The following is a 20,410-nucleotide window of genomic DNA, read 5'->3' as shown; positions in this document are numbered from 1 at the left end:
AAACATAATTATTATTTTTATATAATTATGTATAAATAATGTATAAATGTACAGAATCAATTTTTATATTTAAAATAAAATTAAAAAGAAAATATATTTTGAAGAAAAGTGAAGGGAAAAATTGTAATTGAAAATTATCCAAATAATCTTAAAAATTAAAAGATTTGGATACCCATTTCAAGAAAATTTAAAATTACTAAACAAATAATATAACAAATTTCTAAAAAGGATTAAATTAGCACATTTAGAAATTTGAATTTTATCATAAAAAATAATTTAAAAATATTTTTAGTGAATACCAAAAATAAATATTTGATAATTAATTGTGTATTAATATACTAAAATAGGTGAGTTTATATATTATATATTTCAATAATATCTTAAAATTTTTAAAATAATTTCAAAAATACCTTTAAATGTTCAGATATATTCTTACCATTAATTTGGTAGGAAGATTATTAATATATTTAAAAAATATTCTCAAATTTTTTTAAAAAATTTAAAAATATTATTTAATTTTTAAAATTATTTAAAAAATATTTGTAAATTTAAAAATAAAAAAGAAAATTGGATTCTTTTGGCAACTTGACTTTTTGAGCTTTTTCTGACGCAGGTACTTTTGGACCCGAGCGAACAGCCTTTTATAATAATAATAATTCGATTCCTCGTGTCTCTGTGCCAACAAAATAAATAAACTAAAATTTAAAATTTTTAAATCCTATTATTTACAATTTATATAAAAAAATTTAAATTGAATCACGTCACCTATAATTTTTTATTTTTTATTTCTATATTATTTTGAAAAAAATAAGAGTTAAATTATAAAAATTCTCTCTAAATTTTAAATAGGTATTAATAAAAAATACTCTTAGACATTATAATTTTTCTATTTTTAAAAATTTTAATAATACGCTTAAATTTTCTAATTTTTTAAAAAATACTCCTACTTTTAATTTTGGAAGAAAATTAATAATAATATAAAAAATACCCATAGAAAAAAAAAAGTTAAAAAATACCATTAGTATAAAAAATAATAATGATGTTTTAAAAGTTTATTAATATAAATAATAAAAAGTTTTTAGCTTCCATAGGAAGCTTTTAATTTGAAAATTTACAGATAATTATTAAAATTCTTGAAAATTTATTTATTTATTTATTTTTTTGAGAATGTAGAGATATTTGTATTAATTAAGCCTTTTCATAATTTTTTAATCACAATTTACAAAATTTTTAGTAAATATTTGTATAAAAAGAAAAATAAGTATTATTTAATCTGAAGAAAATCACAAAACGACAAAACAAAACCAAGGGCAGAAATAGATAAGAAGAAATAGTCTTATATTTTTAATCTCGGCTGACGTGGCATTTTGGTCTCATCCGCACGTGCCTTTCTCGTGCGTTGTGTCCATCAAATAAAATACTTTAGGCTTCTACTCTGAATATTTATTGAATATTTCGTTCTCAACTAACTCGCTCTTTGGTATCGATTTATTTGAGGGTAAGCCGAAAATTTAGTGCGATTCGAGAGTGGAAAAGCTTTTATCAGTTTGAATCTTCATTTGTGGTCATAAATCGTATACTGATCTTTCTCTGCCATTTTCATCTGAATTTGTAACTGTTGTTGAGGGCGAATTTGTGTGATTTCTGCCCGGAAAGGAGGAAGAAGAAGAAGAAGAGTAATGGCGAAACACGAGGACCTTCCGATCCCTACTTTCTCTTCTCTTGAACCGGTTTACGGCGATGGATCTCAGCTCGAGGATGCTCGGCTTCGATTTGATCATCTCAAGGCCAAGTTTCTTCAAGTGTTCGGCCATCCTCCCGATGTCTTTGCTCGTTCTCCAGGTATTTTTCTGATTCCCAGCTTTGTTCGGTTTCTCTGTCATGTTTGTTCTTCGTTTTGATGATACTGTTTTGATTTGATTCTGGTTCTAACCTCTTTTTTGATTGAAACGGCGGAGTGTAGGGAGAGTGAACTTGATCGGAGAGCACATTGACTATGAAGGATATTCAGTGTTGCCGATGGCGATTCGGCAAGATACGATCGTGGCAATTCGGAAGCACGACGCCGGAGAGGCGAATCATCTTCTCAAAATTGCTAATGTTAATGATAAATACTCGCTATGTACTTATCCTGCTGATCCTGATCAGGTATGAGCTAAATTGGTTTGTAAAATTCACTCGACATCGTTTCGATCTGCTAACCACTCGTCGTCCTACTTTTCCTCCGGCATCTTGCATTCTTATAACATAGCGTTCATATAGAAAATTTATGCTCGACGTTGCTATTGTGATATGTAAATGTGTTGGCCAGAAGGCTCCTTTTTCTTTTTTTTTTTTTTTCAGAAGTTTTACTAAATTGTATAAACTCAATATGTACTTCTAAAAACGTTACAGATTCCAAATTTTTTAATTTTTATGGTGTTTTATTTTAGATTATATTCGAAATTATGTTAGCATTAGATGAACATAATTTCAAGAATTCTGAACTTCTAGCTAAATTTGGAAAATACATTTTTATATCATACTATTTGTATAAATGCCCTTTCTGAAAAAGAAAAACTATAACGCTATCATTCTAACAAGTTGCAACTACAAAATATTCCCAACTTCAGCTGTGTTTATAATTTCTCTTGTTTATTTTACAGGAAGTTGACTTGAAGAATCACAAATGGGGACACTATTTCCTCTGTGGGTGAGTATGCATTATTTATTTTCTGATTTCATTTTGTATAATTATTTTAATGGGATGTTGTTATCATTATGTATGCAACTTGTTTTTAGATGATATGAATGCATGATATTTATGTTCTTAGGTTTTACTTTTATCCTAACCAATACTTTCAAGACCGTGATGAACTTTAAGCTAAACCAGCATGATCGTAGCATAGGATGTGTGATCTACACAAAATTTAAGGGTCAATCACATATCCGGCAGAATCTGAAGGTCTTTGCCTTTCAGGTACAAAGGCTATTACGAATTTGCGAAGTCAAAAGGACAAGATGTTGGCGTGCCAGTTGGACTTGACGTTCTTGTTGATGGAACAGTCCCTACAGGTTTTGTTTTGTATACTTCTTCATAAAAAAGGACAATGATGTATGTTAGTTACTGCAGTATAGAAGTGTGCTTGCAATTTTATCTTTGGAGGGTAGATTGTTTTAGTAAAAACAACTGAAGTCATTAGCTCAATATTTTGTTGCAGCAAAAATTTGTGACGTGATAAAGTAATATGAGAATTATTCTTTTCATTCAGGATCTGGATTATCAAGCTCTGCTGCTTTTGTTTGCTCTTCTACCATTGCAATAATGGCTGTTCTTGGTGCCAACTTTCCCAAGGTGTAACATTTTACCCTCGTGCTCTAATCACTGTATGAGTGTATGCTACTGGGTCTAAGACTGACTTGGATTTTAACTTGATGATTTGCATAGATTGAGTTTGTAAATTGTTCTTTGGTGTCCTAAGTCCCAATTCATATTTTCTGGTAGACCTTGATACTCCCCAATGGTTGTTATTAGTATTTCAGAATGTGCTAAAACAACATTCCAGATCCAATTCCAGTGAAGTGACTTGATGGCTTAATTCATAAACTTCAAAGTGAATTGTTGGGGACAATGAGCTAAATCTATAGCACTGTAGTAAGCATTATTAAAAAAATTTGGGTCCACTGGCTGAACATGATTGCATTCTCATTGTCTTTTTTGGTTAAATGAATCAGAATTTGTCCATCTAGTCATCTACTACTTACCAAATGCTACTTGGTACACTTGCATATTGTGATTTAGCTTGAGTTGATTTGGTTAAGTTGGTTGTTGCCACATCAATGGAGCTCAATTATGTGATTTTTAGTCAGATTAAATCTAAGGAATCTTACAAAAATTCCCTTGTGGTACAGAAAGAAATTGCCCAACTTACCTGTGAATGTGAACGACACATTGGTACACAATCTGGTGGAATGGATCAGGTATTTTTTCTTTACTTTGCAATTAATAGACTTGACATGGAGAACAGAGCAATAAAGGGTTGTGAAAAAGTTCTTTAAAACTATTATCTATTTTTTTGGAAAAAGAGAGAGGAACACATGTTCAGCTAACTCTTATCTATATTTTTCCCTTTTTTCTTTAATTATACTCGTGACTTGTGAATAATTTGTCTAGGAGAATACTTGAAGTTGTTCTTTTTTTGAAAATCATGTGTTTCTTAATAGTTATATAATAACCTTAATATTCAAGCCACCTAATCACAGTCCTTAGGAACAATTATACAAACTGAACGATTGGCCAAGCAGGCCCATCGTTTTCCTCATTAAACGGCTTGTGCTATTGGTGGGTTTTGTTTGATAGTATTTTATTGCAAAGGCCACAGATAGATTCTCACTACAATCGCTTAACTGAAATACTAATGTGAGAATAAATCTATTTGTTCGATTATTTAGAAAGTTGATCTGTGGCTACATTTCAATTCTATGTAATGGTCAATATGAGAGTTTCTTTCTAGCTTCAAATAGTTTCCAATGATTGTAAACGCTATCCAATTATCCTTGCAGGCAATCTCTGTCATGGCCAAATCTGGTTTTGCAGAACTGATTGATTTCAACCCTATTCGCGCTACTGATGTGCAACTTCCTTCTGGTGGGACTTTTGTTATAGCACATTCTCTAGCCGAATCACAGAAAGCTGTCACTGCTGCCACAAATTATAATAACAGAGTTGTCGAATGCCGACTTGCTTCTGTAAGTTCTAATGTTAATATGATGTATGATGTATTTCCACCTATTGTTAGTGAAAGACACTAGCTGCCTTTTTACTTGTGTTATATAATTTTTCGGTTCTTTACAATGTGATCTATAAATCTTATTTTTAAATTCCAACTTCCAAGGAATTGAGGTATTCATTATCTCCCTTTTCCTTCTGCCGACGGTTTAAAATTTGGTGTCTATTTTGAACTTTTTGATTTAAATGTATCCAAATAATGATTCCAGATGATTTTCAGATTGTTCTAGGCATAAAGCTTGGGATGAAACCGAAAGAAGCAGTAGAAAAAGTGAAGACTTTATCTGATGTGGAAGGGCTGTGTCTTTCATTTGCTAAGGAGCGTAACTCTTCAGATCCTGTGCTTGCAGTCAAGGTATTTTCTTTTGATTTTTTTTGCACCAAGACATGTTATCAGTTCTTGTTTGAAGGGAAAAACAAAACACACAAATATTTGTTGTAATGATGATACATGCTGCTGGGTTTATAATACAATCTTCTAAAATATTTTCAGAAATGATTTGATCATTATTTAATTTGTTTTGGGATTTTGTAATATTATTGTACAAGCTCTTATTTGATGACCATGGGACACGATTTCACAAATCCTCCCATTTTGGGACATTCTTTCATTCCTTTATCAAGTTTCAGCATATTCTTATTGCTCTGTCTCTCTCTTCCAAAGGAACTGTTGAAGGAGGAACCCTATACAGCTGAAGAGATTGAACAAATCACTGTGGACAATCTGCCGTCCGTTTTAGACAATTCTCCAACTTCATTGGATGTTTTGAAAGCTGCCAAGCATTTCAAGTTGTATCAGGTATATTATGTTTGCGATTGCTACCGTGTTTCGTTTCTCCGTGGTACTTGCATGTTCCACGAACATTACCTTCTGTTCCTAATTCTACCTTTCCATTTCAAGCTAGGGTAGACATGCTTATTGATCTCTATTTTCAATTCTCTCTAGCTAGTGTAGGCTTGCTTATTGATCTCTTTGGTCCTATGTTCTCTCTCTGTCTCTCTCAATAAAAAAATTGGTCGATTTTTTCAGCGAGCGTCCCACGTGTACTCTGAAGCCAGGCGGGTCTATGCTTTCAAGGATGCAGTTTCATCAAGTTTAAGGTAAGTGATGGTTTGTAGAATTATCAAACAGCCTTTTTATGTTTTCATTACTCTTACATGATTTTCATTTGTTAATTCTCTTATAACAAAGTGAATTTACACAAACTTCAGTTCTAAATTACATCGTACGTCCAGGAAGGTAGAGAGAAAATTGTTACTCTTTTTCCCATTTTTTAATGTTGAGGAATGTTCTTTTGGCAGTGAGGAAGACAAGCTTAAGAAACTCGGTGATCTCATGAATGATAGCCACTACAGCTGTAGCGTTCTTTATGAATGCAGGTACAGACCGTTTCACAATTTAGTAGGTTCTCAAATCTCATCTTCAATCATCTGTGATACAAATTGCAAAACTTCATTAATAAGAGCACAAATCGTCTCCTCAGTCGTATCTTTCTTAAAAATTTCAATCATGACAAACCGTGCAGCCTGGTGTTGCTTAACATTGTTTGATAGCAATCAGATTCCCATCTTATTGTTTGTTTTCCCAGCTGTCCTGAGTTGGAGGAACTCGTAAATATATGCCGGGACAACGGTGCTCTCGGGGCCAGGCTAACTGGAGCAGGATGGGGAGGCTGCGCGGTCGCTCTCGTAAAAGAGGCCATTGTTCCCCAGTTCATTCTCAACCTGAAGGTTAGTTTTTTGACACTGGAATAACTGAAAAGCGAATGTCTTTCTTCCTGGTTAAAAGTTGGAATTTAGTTTAGAACTTCTGGCCATTTGATTCACACCAGGAGAAATTCTACAAATCGAGGATCGACCGAGGAACCATCAAGAATGACGACGTCGATCTCTATGTCTTTGCTTCCAAGCCATCGAGTGGAGCTGCCATCTTCCAGTTCTAGTTATCAAATGCCTTGGAAGGTATTGTTTGTTTCGTTGGTTTCTTCCATTATTGCCAGTTTAGAAAGTCTGGACATTTCATGACCTTAGCATTCATCGCTGAACTCGTTCTCCTCTTAGCCTATAAATATAAATAAAAGGATTGTGTAACCTGGAAAACTGAGCTTATTGTGGAATGAAACGACCAATAATTGAGTTTTTATCTTAACCCTTTGTTGAGCTTATTTTAGAATGAAACGAGCAATAGTTGAATTTTTAGCTTAAATGTTTCTGTATTTAGCATCAATTATTATTCTCATAAAGGAATTTTATTTTAGTATGGGTAGTTTTGTAATTACTCAATTTGCGCCTTAATACAAATCATGACTCATAGAAAAAGACACTTATTACAGTCCTAAAGTTGGATAGTTCGATTCTTCACCTTCACCTTCACCATTGTTGAATTAAAAAAGAAGACATGTTCATGCCAAGGGCACATGTAGAAATAGTTCGAAAATTTTGATGATCTAATTTCATACATATATATAACACTTCAATCTTGACTTTTTTTTTTTTTTTCCTTTTGTAGTAAATTAAAGAGAATTTTAAACTATTAATTATTTTTTGTTAAAATATCATTGAAACCTCAACTTATTTATTTACCTTTTAATAAACCTTTAGATCAAGGAAGATGAAGACCGAAATCTTTAAACACTTGGTGCAAAACAATAAAACTAACGAAATTTAAACTACAAAGCAGATATAATTGCTAAGGTTTCGAAATAGAACTGGAGCAAGCGTATCGATGAAGAGGAATATATACAAAATATTTCTAGATCCCAATACACCCAATGCCAGATAGTTGCTAAGAAGCACAATCTAGAAAACACAATATGTGCTCCGGCCACACCTTCGTAACTCCAAATACGCGGATTCGATATAGTCCCTCCTGTGATACTCCAACCCCCCATAAAATGGTTATTCCTAAATGAGTCATGAAGGGTATAACTAACATGGTTATTCCTAGACTGAGTCATGAAGGGTATAACCAACATGGTTATTCTTAAACTTGAGTCATGAAGGGTATAACCAACAACTAAATGCATCATATGAACAGAAAGCAAACCACTAGGATCATTCAATACAATCGTATGAACACGATACCGAGGCAAACCCGAAAGTCCATAACAGATCATCGAGAATCGAAAAATTAAACCACCAAAATATATTAACGATATGGTAGGCGAAACCTTTTCATGTCAGGAAAAGCACAGTCAACCTTCAATTTCTAGATGCAATCATTTGGAGGAAATGTGAAATAAAAGCAAATAGAAATGCATAATGGAAGCAACGCACTTTATATAATGAACTGAGCTAATTGATTTCCATGGCTACATCTTATGAGTTCCTTCAAATACTGTCCACACAATCCATACACAAGGAATTAAAAATTTAAAAATGCATTCAAAACGGACATGGTAATATTAGCCCATTCAAATCAAAACATTTTACAAAAAAAAATATTAGTTTCGAAAAGTAGCATTTAAAATCATAATAAAAAGATAGGTAGGAAGACGACAAGATCTAAAGTGCACCCCTTGCAACAATTGCACCGCTCTGCACACTCCCTCCATCAAGACTGGTTTACACTCCATCTATCTAAAAAAAATGTCATACTTAATCCAAAACATGGAAACTTAGGCTACGTGCTAGTAACTATCTTAACCATAGTCAAATTGTGGCTTAATGTCAGTGTCAAACTTTATACGTCACTGTGTAACTAACCCTTAACATATCTCTTTTAAGGAGTCCTCAATCTTCACAACCTAAGGATTTTCTGTTTTCTCTTGGCTCTCTAGGTTTCACGTAGGTCTAGGTCCTTCGTTTTGCTCTAAACGGGACCGTACTCCATAAATTAAAACAAAATGTTGCAATATTTATAAAGATAACGGTATCAGAAAATTCACCTTGTTAGGACTAAAGCAGTGACAAGGTTGTAATTCAAGCGAGAACGAGGCGACACACGATCCATAAGAACCCTAAAATAATTAAAAAATTTCAACCCTTCGAAACCCGTAGGTATTTAAGAATCTTCCATGGTAAATAGTAGACGGGTGGAAATAAGAAACTATACCGACTCAATTTATTTGGCACTGTGATGTGATCCATAATCTCATAGGTACTTACATCGTATAATGTTGCATCAAAATAAAGAACAAAACCTACACATGTTCAGTACAAGATATCAATCAAAAACTTCCACAATGAGATTCAGGCGAGAAAAGTCCTCAAATGAGAAAAGTGTATACCTAGCCAAAAAAAAAAAATCGATAATCAACCGTTGTAGCAGGTTTCGATCCACTACTTCCGTTTGAAATTCCAAAAGGTGAAGAGCGCGACTCGATAATGAGAGATTTTACGCAGAAACTTCAGAGAACGAACACATAATGAATTGCCGTTTCGACTGCAATCAGGAATAGAAAACCTCCAAAAATTTCAGGGAACAAACTTACAGTGTAATGTACTTCAAACAGAGAGCGAAAGAGAGCGAAAGAGAGCGGATGGATTTACGAAGAAAACAGAGCAACTTGGGAGTGAAGAATGCAGAAAAGAGCAGGGAAGTTAATAAATAGCCGTCTGAGAAACTTGCGTGAAGAAGAAGCTACAAAATAACTTAATTAAAAATAATAAATATTTTCATTTTAATTTTAAAAAACGGTTTACACCTAAGAAATGTAGAAGTGGGCCAACACAATTCCCATCAGAGCATGTTCGAAGCCCAATAAAGTCCAATTAAAACAAAATTATGATGGATAAATGTTCAAACCATAAATTGAATTATTGAATAAAAAATGCACCAGCCGGGAATCGAACCCGGGTCTGTACCGTGGCAGGGTACTATTCTACCACTAGACCACTGGTGCTGATGTTTCAATGGATGAAAAACTTTTATTTCTTGCTAAAATTTATTAACTTTTTTTTTTTGGCAATTAAATCCTAAATAATTCAAAATACAAGAAACCATAATTTAAAATATATATATATATATATATATATATATCTTTTTTTTTTAAAATAAGTAAAATAGAGAATTTTAAAATCTTTTATTTAAATAAAAATAGCATGACATTTGTACATTACAAGATTATATTATAAAGTAAAAGTATAGCTCAACTAACTAGTCGAGATATAAATTATTTTTAAAAATATTTAGGATAATTTTTTAAAATGGTTGACCAAATACCAATCTATAAATAGTAACCTCAAATTTATCCTAAACGTATTCCAACTCCAAAGAATATTCAGAATCATACGTTTAACTCCCAATGAATACAACAATACAGACTCTTCAAAAACTGAGCCTCAAATTGCATTTTTTTATACTCAGAGAATCACCGGAGGGGTGAAAAATGCACCTCCGAAGAACTTCATCTGTTAGAGACAGTTGTTAGGCTAATGGTTGAGATTATTCGGTTTTCGATGCTGGCCAGGACGATGGCGAGAGCACTTGTTTCCATTGGCTGTGCCGAGTACACAAACGCAGCCTTGAAGAAGCTCGTAATCCTCCTCCCAGAACAATAGAGACGCCTTCTCTGGGTTCTCCAGAAGCAACTTTGATGTCAAGAAACCGGCAATCGTCCATGTTTGGAAGAGGCGTGATTGCTTCCCTATTAAGCTTGCACTGCGCATGTCGTAGTACTCGGGCCAACGATCAGCTGAAAGCTTCTTCTCAGCCACTGCAATGGCCTTCCTTGCTAGCTCTGGCCGCCCCATCTTCATGCAGGCCAGTGTGAACTGAAAAGATGTCCACAAAAAATAGCAATGAGAATAATGAATGGTTAATCAAGTTTGAACAGAAGTTTGAATAAGAAAAGTCCCTCACCTGCCACAAGAGAGTTGGCCAAGATCCTCCATTATGATATGACCAAGGACTGCCAACAGGAAAAGCAGAGATAATTGTCAGTGCTTGGTAACGAGTATTTTGATATATTTCAAATCAGACTACTTTTCAAAACTCTAAAGAGACTAACGTGTTCTTCGGGTCGCTTCCAGTTATTATGCGCCATTCCTCGTGTTCCATGGCAGGGAAGCATATCTTGAGAGGCATGTTAGCCACAAGGTCATCCCATTTGGCCTCAATCAAGTTCAGAATGCCCTCATTCTGTTGCGGAGTCCCGAGTGACGAAACAATGGACCAAAGATTTCCGAGCGTAAAAAACCTGAAGTCCATGTGAGCAGACTGTAGATTGCCAATCAGGTAGCCACTCTCCTCAGGAATCCAGTCCACCAGCCAACCAGGAATTTGTTCGGGATATATATTGAACTTGTTCACTGCATCGGTAGAATATTCCTCAGTTCTATATCGATAAATTTCGTTGAGTTTGTTCTTATCGACCCAGAAATATTCCCGGATGTGGAAGGAGAGTGCACTCAGCCTATTGTTCAGGGCAGCCACCAAATTCTTCGTCGAGTCGTTAACAATCAGCATCTCTCTGGAGCAGCGTAAGGCCGAATAAAACAATGCCTGCAAAACAAATTAACCACAGTAAGGAACTGCCTGCAAATGATCTTAACTATACATACAGTAACCGTGAAGGATTGCCTGCAAATGCTATGAAGGATGATCAATTAGTATTCTTACTTGAATTTCAAGTGGGTGTCCATGAATGCCCATTCGTCTATCAATCATGCACGAGCCATCACCAACTAACAGAGTAGGAAACATGTCGAACCCATTCGTCAAGCAGAGATTAAGGATCAGTCTTATGCCTGTCTGTACATCGACACGTTCCTGCAATGTGTAGTCTCCCGTAATCTTTCCATAAGCTCTTAATAAAATAATCCACCACAACCCTGCGAGCAAGCATACACAGTAACAAGGTTTCAAACTCTATGGCAAATGTAAAGTTGCATGTTTGCACAGTAATCTATAGTTACCAGAATCAACTGGTGCAACACGACCAATGGCAGATTCACCAAAATCAGGATCGAGAACTTCCTCGAAAGCTCCATCGTTTCCATCGAGAGGTTGGCTTCTAACTTTGAAACTTGCTGGCATCAACCCTTGCCCAGGGCTGTAACAGTCAACGGTTTTCTCCCAACTCTAATCAACAATAAAGACCGTTGATTTCAGTTCAAAGAACGATGTGAGCTGTAGTACTAATAAATATCATTAGGACTTGTAAGAAAAAGGTCTCTCAAAATGTTAGTGTGCTTCCACTTCAGGATGATGAGATGTCGTGATATAGCATAGACGGTTGATTTCTTTTGGAGTTCTTTCTTCGACATTTGAGGATTTACCAATCTATTGGCACGACTAAGTTTAGGGCACGGCTCTGATAACATGTTAGACGAACACGACCCTCCACAATAGTATGATATTGTCCACTTTGAGCATAAGCTCTCATGGCTTTGCTTTGGGCTTCCCCAAAAGGCCTCATACCAATGGAGAGAGAATTATTTGTTATAAACCCATGATCATTCCATAAATTAGCCAATGTGGAACTTTCATCATCCAACCGCAGTAAATTTTACTTAAAACTCAGCATCAAATTAAGGAGACCAGGTATGCATATACAAGATAAACAAAAAGCTCAACATGTAAGTCTATACCTGTAATTGCAAGGTGTGAAGGAGAAAATTCTTGACAATCTCCTGTTCTCCATTTAACAAGAAGGCCAAGGCGGACGGTACAAAATCACGAACAAAAACCTGGTCGTAATTCAGTGGCTGAGTATCAGATGGATCATTAGCAGCAACAGTTCCAACAGGATGTCCACAATAGTTCACAACAGAGTCTCGAAGCAAGATCCATGCCTCCTTTTCAATTTTGGACACCTCTCTCTCAACCCTAGAGCCCTTCAAACCACTCAGTTCCTCAACCTCAGACACCTTTTTTTCATCTTTCACAAGATCCGTCTCAATACTCTCAATCACCAATGGCTTAACCTTAAACCCTCCTTGAATATAAATTCTCTCAAAGCTCTTCTGTTTCACATGAGGCTCAGCTGATGTCGATTGATTTCTAAAATCCGAAGCTACATTTGCAATCAAACACCTATTTCTACCACTGTTACCTTTATACAACCGATATAAATTAGAACAACTAAAGCATCTCCTATTCAAATCACCAACAACCTGTACAGATCCTACTATTTTACGCCCACTCGGCTCTAATTTCGAAAATCTACCGATCCTCCTACACTTAGCCTTGGGCAATGAGGTTGTTCCAAACATCGAGGAGGATTTGAAGCTAAAAAGAATCCTACAAGGTTTCATGGTAGAAATTCCCAGAGAACTAGAAGTATGCATGTTTCAGGCTTCTAAAATCCTTATAGACAACTAATTTCCTTAGATTAGCTTATAATAATCAGCTAAAATGGAGGGAAAATTAGGGATTAGAGCGCTAATATACAACTCTGTTAGTTCTGAAAAATCGAAAGAACAGAGTATCCAACCTATTCTTACACGAATTTAAAGGGGAAAGATTACTTACAAATTGATGAACGATTGGACTGAAAATATCTTCACGAAAGAGAGCGTTTTCCAATTTTAAAAAATCCTGAAGACACGGAAGAAGGCGCACAGGAGCCTCTTTTATAGATGCTGGGGGAGGAAAGAAGGTGAAATGAAATTACTTGAATGACCCTTTCATATACAACGTGGCTTGTGTGCCTCACAGTTGAATTACTGAATTGCCCTTCATCTGCGAAAAAGGTTGACTGAAAAGACAATAATGCCCCTGTCTGTTCAATGTCTGTTGGTCACGGTGATGTTGAATTACCGATTTCTCCTTTTTCTGTTCAACATCAGAAGTTCCCAATTTTATTATTTATTCTCAATTTTTAAATATTTTTTAAATTTTCTTTTGAACACAAAATATCTGCGGAAAAACAAATAAGGAAATATTTTTCTCATTTTAATTTAATTTTTTTATTTCTTAAAAAAAAAATCTCAATCCATCCATTACAACTATAAAACATTTGGTCCTGATTTTCGGATCATTTATTCTTTTTTTAAATAAAATTTTATTATCTAAAACATTTAATTCAAAGAAAATTATGTTCCAAACACGTGTTTTTTATTATTGTTATTAAATAAATAATTTTAAATAATAGCGATGTTATGGACCACTTTAAAAATCTATAATTTTAAATAGATAATATCAAAAATATTTTGTCATAAAGAAAAACATCCTAATTGAAATTTAATAAATAAATTATAAATCATATTTATCCTTCCCCTTAAAAAGTATTTAATAAAATTTTAAGCCAAATTAATTTATCATGTAAAATTATATTTTTATATTTATAAAATTATAAATTATAAATTTTGTGTTTAATAAATTATATTAAATAATTTTAAAAAATAAAAAGTTTACATACACTATCCAAAATTTATAATTATGTGTTTAATAAATTTCTACTATTATAATTATTATTTAACAATAAAAAATAGTTATTAAAAATTAAAAATTTACTCTATACAAAATTAAAATTTCGAAGTTTTCTAGATACTTTTTTATTATTATTATTATTGTAATTATTATTTGATAATAAAATAGGTATAATATGGTGTTTGCAAGTACCAGGTTTGGGTAAAATAAAGGCGTGCGGAGGGGAGGGTATAATCGTCTTATCACTATTTGGAACCGGATAAGATTCGTCGGTCGTGTGTCAGTGACGTGGAATTAAAGTAAAGCAAAAAAATGTGGCAAAATCGAGAACGCTCAAGTGGGCCCCACCTTTGTTCTCTCAAGAGTCCACCCAAAACCATCTAAAATTCATATGGGACGTGGCGAATTCTGATTGGTTAGGAAGTCATTAGAGTTGAAGAGACCAATCAGAAACTGGATCGTGTTTGGTGCATTGCATTGCGACAGGATATTATTAAATCTAATGTCCACATGCCTCGCACGTGCTTATTTGGGCTTTTTTCTCTTTCCATAATTGCGCTAATCCAAATCCATTTGTCTCTAATGGGCCTGATTTTTAGAATGTTGAGGCTCAAATACGCGGAAGATTATATTATGTTGAATTTTTAATTTTTAAAAACTATATTCAACATTAAATTATTTTTTAGAAAATAATATTGAGTTTATTAGGTTTTTTTTTTTTTTTTATGAAAATTGTATGAACAAAAGGAAATTATCAATTAAAAAAATTCTTTCAAATGAATATTATTATTATTATTATTATATATAACTCCTCCAACGCATTCTCACTCAAACCTTGAGAATTGAAATAGGAGGTACGGACGTGGACGAAGAAGGTCTGCGTCGTTCGTGCTCTTTTCACAACCATATTATAAGGAGAGTCACAACCATGCTATGAAAATAGTAGATTATGACCTTCACATTGAGACAAACAAAGTGGAAGCCCTTTAGTGGTGTCAATTCAAGGACGTGAGAGCTAATATAGAAGAATGTCATTATGCGACTGAAAATGACGGGGCATCATTCAACAAACCATATAACGAGTGCATTGAAGAGGAAACGAGACATGAGTTAGATAGAGGCAACAAATAGACAAGAATGTCACAGATAGACTTAATGGAAGGTCGAATAGAGCCTCGAGCCTTAACTCCGAAGGAGATTTAGACATGTGGAGTCAAGTACGTCTATAATGAAACACGAATGCTCACTAAATTTGGTGTCAATCGGACACACATTCAAGGAGTTTAGAGAGGTTTGACAAACAAACTAAGTAATGGATGTGGCTATCACAATCCACCCAACGCCTTACGCCAAGTAATTAGCCAGCCGAAATCAATGCAACCAAACAAGGAACTCCCAAACGACTTACATTTTATTTCTTCTTTTTTTTTTCCCTTTAATGGTTAATTTCAATTTTGCTTTCTACAATTCCTTTGTTTTGGTTTCCGTAACTAAAAGGGATTGCTTGGACTTATCATAACAAATTCTTTTTATTTATTTATTGCGTCATATTTAAGGTTTATCACGTCCAATTAATCTATTTTTTTCAAAAAAATACATAATTCCTTTTTTCTAGTATAAATATATAAATATTTTATGTGGTTGACCTTCACAAAAATAAATTTTATTTACAATTTTCAACGTCAAAATTAATAGAAAATAAAAAATAAAGAAAGGATAAGCATTGACGGTTGACTCACTGTAGAAAGGAAAGAAAATACAACATACGAGCACTTATAATAATTATTTGGTCCTTTCATTATTAAATTTATTTATTTGATCCTTAAATTTTATTAATTTTAAATTTAATTTTGGATTAACGGGTCTTTTAATTTTTTTAATGGTAGGTTTAATAGTTTTATATTCACACAAAAATTTTACAAGTTTAAAATTTTAAAAAAATTATAAAAGATTTATTAAATATTTTTAAATTACCAATATTGAATAAAGAAAAATAGAAATTAAAATTTCAACTTTGGTTGTGAGTGGCCGCCATTGACGCACAGCTTTCTGAAACTGAAAGCTCACAAACTCCCATTACCCTTTTCTTCTTCTTCCCATCGCCTTCCATGGAAAGCCTTTCACGCAAGTCCAAATTTCTATTTGTTCGACACTTATTTTGGGGAGCTTCCTTCTTTAAAGCTCTCGAACAACCTCTCTTTAATAAGCTGACTCCTTTGTTCGAGACTTGAATCACTTTAATGGCATCTTTGGGACTCCGTGTTTCTTTCTATATTTGATGACTCTATTAACATAGTTAAATTAAGGGCATGACTCTTATATCATGTTAGGAATTGTGCCCCTCTATAGCTATCGTGAAGATAATGTTCCTTAAATATAAACCAACGTAGGACGAACGACTCTCAGTACTTCTCAGCGTGGATCATTGACTCTCTTATCTTAGTATATCACGTGTCATTTAATGATTGAACCTTAATTTTTTTTTCTTTAAAGAAAATTTGTTGTACTATGTAATATCTATCTGTCATTGTCTCATAAAAAAGTAATATCATATAAAGCATCGAAGCTGATCGATTTATAGAACAAAAAAAGTCAACAGTCATAAAACGATAAAGATTGAAAATTTCAATTGAACTTTCTTGTTGATTCGTAAATTGAAAGTCCAAATATTTTTAAACACATAATTAAAAAGTTAAGAGATTTACTAAACGCGGGTTAAAATGTAATCTAAAACAAATACAATTTTTTTGTTTTTTCTTTAAATAATAATAAATATAAATAAATAAATAAAGCAAAAGCAAAATATTCTTTTAAATTTTTTAAAAATGCTTGTCTGTGTGTGTTTTCCTTCGATATATATTTGAAGGGTTGTTTCAAGGGTTGCGGCTGTCAGTGCTTCTATTGAGGAAGCCTAATTTTAAATTCCTTTTTTTTCTCATAATGTTTTTCTTCTTCCACGTGGCAGTTCCTGAACAGGTTAATTTCGAGGACCACTGACAAAATGGGTTAATATCGATGCACGTGGCTTATGAAATGACACCCCGCCGCCATAACCAATCTCCCCCCGCTCCCCTCTTTTAGTTCTTCCATTTCATCACGTTTCGACCTTCCTTTCGGCACGTGCCCTCCTTACCTTTTCTTTTTCCCTATTATTCTCACTTTTTCTTTTTATTTTTTACTTTAATCAAATTAGTTTTTATATATTAAGACATTATTTTTAAAATATTTATATTATTTTAAACATATAAAAAAACTAGCGAGAGAGAAAATTGACTGTTTTACCCCCTAATTTCCATACAAGATTGAGGATAGAAAAGTAAAGTCCTTATTTTGCATATAAAACAAACTTTTAGTATATATATAATGAGGTTACAATGTGAACAAGTAGTGTAATTAGTGCAACTTTGAGGTAGCAATTTGCAATAAAAAAAAATTAAAACAGGGGGACATAGGACATAGGTGGCATTAAACATGATAAGAACATGTTTTTACTTTTGAAAAAATTGGCCTAATAATAATGTCTTTATTAAAATTTTAAACTCCAGAAATCAACGAATGAGAGAGTGCCACATCATGAGCCCTTTTGGCAAAATCTAGAACATCGGGGAACTTTTGGTTTGGTTCAATCTCTGTGGACATCAATATCTTAATTATAAAATTAGTTTATGGTTTCGGCTTCTAAACTCCAAACAAAATTATTATTTAAATATTTAAATATTTAAAAGTGGAACCAATTATTCACGTCTTACATTATTTTAATTCAACATTATCTACTCCCACAAAACTATATACTTCTCATTATCAAAACATTTGCATTTTGAATCGGAGTAAATTACAAAGGTAGCCTTACAATCCATCGTTACCAGATATTATTCTTTTTGGGCTTTCTCTTTAAAACTCTCCTTCAAGACTTTAAAATGCATCTGCTACTATAAGGTTTTCACATTCTTATAAAGGGTGGTTTGTTCCCCTCTCTAACTAACGTGGGACATCACATGTAAAATGATTCTTTTTTTCTTTTCATATTAAATTTGTATTAAATTAAACTATATTCCAATTTATGGTAAAAAGAAATTACACCCATTTTTAATTAAAATTTGTCTATTTTGTATTTTTTTTTTATTGACTATTATAGGTTAATAAATTATTTTATTAATTTTTTCACGAGTTATTTTAACTAAGTTGAAGACATAAGTGAGGTATGCTCAATTGTGGTGAACCACGTGAGCATCTTAAATATGCGAGACAGAAAGCTCGTAGTGCTTGTTAGTGCAGCTATGTGGAGAAATGGAATGGCCCTAAATCGACACTCTTTTTTCTTTAATAAAAAAATATTATTCAAAATTATATTATTTTCTCATTTAATTAAGATATAAACTCTTATTTTTACTTAATTCAACAATTTAGAAAATAATTATATTATGAAATTGGATTCTTTTTTTAAATAATATAATTATAAAAGAAAGGAATTTATCATGTAACCATAAAATAATTATTTAAAGATAAGGGAAGAGGGAATGAAGTAGGTCGATAGCTAGCAGCCTAGCACTCCCTTAATAATATTTATAAAAAAAATATATATATAAAAAAAAAAGCCCCTCAAGATTCAATTATACAAATTCCCCCCAAGCCCCAATAATTGAAAATTTAACTAAACATTTTTTTCAAAAATAAAAATAAAATTGGACCCTGTTCTTCGTAAAATCCTTAATTTTTTTTTTATTTTTTTTTTATTAGATCATGATATTCCGCTCTACAAAGTATGTATAGTTTCCCCTTTTGCATAATCTGTTAATTCAACTGCTGCTGCGAGAACCAGAAGTAATCGGCACCGGCGTCGGGAGCATTCCACAAGCTCTCCGACGTGTCAACGCCTCCGTCCGCCGCCATCCACTGGCAACTACTCTGCTCCATCGCCTGAAAATCCAATGTCTCCTCGTTGAAGAATCCAGGAGCCTGACTCTGCAACGGCGGCGGAGCCACCTCCTGACCATAACCAACCGGAAAACAACTGAAATTGTTGTAGCAATCCGTCAAATCGGACATGGTGGAGCCGCCTCCACCTCCGCCAGAGCTGGAATTCTCCGACGTATAACTCGGAGTGACTTGTGGAGTACTGACAAAATCATAACCGCTGTTCATCATAGCCGCCGACGCCGGCCGAGCCACTGACTCGTACGATCGGTTTCCGTCGACGGCGGTGGACGCGGCGGCGGCAACCTGAATCCGTTCGACGAGACGCGGCATCCAGAGATATCGCAGGGTATCCTTGAATTGTTTACTGTTAACGTCGCATTTGAGCTGCTTTGCGTGCTTCTGAACTCGAGTCCTCCAATAGTTCTTTATTTCATTATCCGTTCGTCCAGGTAATTGCTGAGCAATCTTCGACCATCTGAAAATTAAAAAATTATATAAAAATTTAAAAAAAATTCACACATTTTACAATTTAAATCAATAAAATCAACATACGTACCGATTTCCCCAACGGCAATGAAGTTCCAGAATCAGGAGCTGTTCTTCGAGTGTAATATTTCCTCGCCGGACGTCCGGCCGGAGATAGTTCAGCCACCGCAATCGGCAGCTTTTACCGGTACGCTTCAGGCCTGTGAATCAATTTTCCAATTTCAACATCAATAAAAAAATGCGCGAACGATAAATTCAGAAACAGAGGAATCGGAATAAGTTAGGGTTCCGGCGAGGAATCCGTTACCGGCGCAACGAGCGAGAGAATTCCAGCGGCCGTCGCCGTGATTAGCGATGTAATTGATGAGAGTCATGTCCTCCTCCACCGTCCACGGTCCGCGTCTCAAGTCGCCATCGTCGTCGCCGCCGCCGTGTAAGTTGACGTTATCAAACCGTCGCTCTTTATTTCCGTCCATTCTCCGGATGCCGGCGGCAGGTTCGATATGATTTTCGACGGTGTTTTCTGAGAGAGAGAGAGAGAGAGAGAGGAGAAAGGAGCGCTACGGGGAAGACAGAGAAGAAATGGGGTGGTTTTATAGATAGAGAAACTTGTGGGGGTTCAAATGAGAAAAGAGGAGAAAGTGAAGGGGGAAGCCGCAATAAAAGAGTTTAATTAAATAATCGCTTAATTACACTTAATCCACTTAATCTTCATCATTAATATAGTTAATGCTACTCTTTCCCTCTCGAGTTGTACAATTTGACTATTAAGAGCCATTTTGAAACTTGAGCTTCTTTATTTTATTTCGTAAAATCAATTATTTTGTGAACTTTTAAATTTTTGGAAATTATTTTGTCACGAATAAAAATATTATTAAATTATTTATGATATTAATTCTTTTAATATTTTATTAAGGGAACAA

At 33.9% G+C, this 20,410-nt stretch overlaps 3 protein-coding genes, 1 long non-coding RNA gene and 1 other non-coding gene across 6 annotated transcripts; 1 reads left to right on the top strand and 4 right to left on the bottom strand.

The window, feature by feature from the left end:
- The first annotated feature begins 1,448 nt into the window (after positions 1-1,448).
- On the top strand, positions 1,449-6,917 carry LOC111479371 (galactokinase-like). Its single transcript, XM_023123994.1, has 13 exons — positions 1,449-1,842; positions 1,964-2,148; positions 2,646-2,692; positions 2,960-3,054; positions 3,252-3,334; positions 3,892-3,960; positions 4,543-4,728; positions 4,989-5,123; positions 5,433-5,567; positions 5,799-5,869; positions 6,071-6,148; positions 6,358-6,499; positions 6,601-6,917. The coding sequence occupies exons 1-13, from the start codon at positions 1,680-1,682 to the stop codon at positions 6,709-6,711; spliced, it is 1,500 nt and encodes a 499-aa protein (XP_022979762.1). The 5' UTR covers positions 1,449-1,679; the 3' UTR covers positions 6,712-6,917.
- A 1,655-nt stretch (positions 6,918-8,572) lies between these two features.
- On the bottom strand, positions 8,573-9,276 carry LOC111479534. Of its 2 annotated transcripts, XR_002717657.1 has the most exons (3): positions 9,202-9,276; positions 8,823-8,997; positions 8,573-8,727 (listed from the first exon to the last, which is right to left on the bottom strand). It is a non-coding gene; the product is annotated as an uncharacterized LOC111479534 (long non-coding RNA). The 2 variants fall into 2 exon arrangements; XR_002717656.1 differs by having other exon boundaries at positions 8,823-9,270.
- A 265-nt stretch (positions 9,277-9,541) lies between these two features.
- TRNAG-GCC lies at positions 9,542-9,612 on the bottom strand. The gene has a single exon. It is a non-coding gene; the product is annotated as a tRNA-Gly (tRNA).
- Positions 9,613-9,920: 308 nt separating this feature from the next.
- On the bottom strand, positions 9,921-13,258 carry LOC111479350 (alkaline/neutral invertase A, mitochondrial-like). Its single transcript, XM_023123956.1, has 6 exons — positions 12,302-13,258; positions 11,627-11,792; positions 11,331-11,542; positions 10,720-11,213; positions 10,572-10,620; positions 9,921-10,483 (listed from the first exon to the last, which is right to left on the bottom strand). The coding sequence occupies exons 1-6, from the start codon at positions 12,998-13,000 to the stop codon at positions 10,142-10,144; spliced, it is 1,962 nt and encodes a 653-aa protein (XP_022979724.1). The 5' UTR covers positions 13,001-13,258; the 3' UTR covers positions 9,921-10,141.
- A 5,342-nt stretch (positions 13,259-18,600) lies between these two features.
- Positions 18,601-20,052, bottom strand: LOC111479442 (transcription factor MYB78-like). The gene is made up of 3 exons (XM_023124118.1): positions 19,795-20,052; positions 19,558-19,687; positions 18,601-19,476 (listed from the first exon to the last, which is right to left on the bottom strand). The coding sequence occupies exons 1-3, from the start codon at positions 19,961-19,963 to the stop codon at positions 18,876-18,878; spliced, it is 900 nt and encodes a 299-aa protein (XP_022979886.1). The 5' UTR covers positions 19,964-20,052; the 3' UTR covers positions 18,601-18,875.
- Between the last annotated feature and the right edge of the window lie 358 nt (positions 20,053-20,410).

Source organism: Cucurbita maxima, unplaced genomic scaffold (genome assembly GCF_002738345.1).
Source record: "Cucurbita maxima cultivar Rimu unplaced genomic scaffold, Cmax_1.0 Cma_Scf00005, whole genome shotgun sequence".
NCBI classification, from domain to species: domain Eukaryota; kingdom Viridiplantae; phylum Streptophyta; class Magnoliopsida; order Cucurbitales; family Cucurbitaceae; genus Cucurbita; species Cucurbita maxima.
This window is presented reverse-complemented; position numbering and strand designations above follow the sequence as displayed.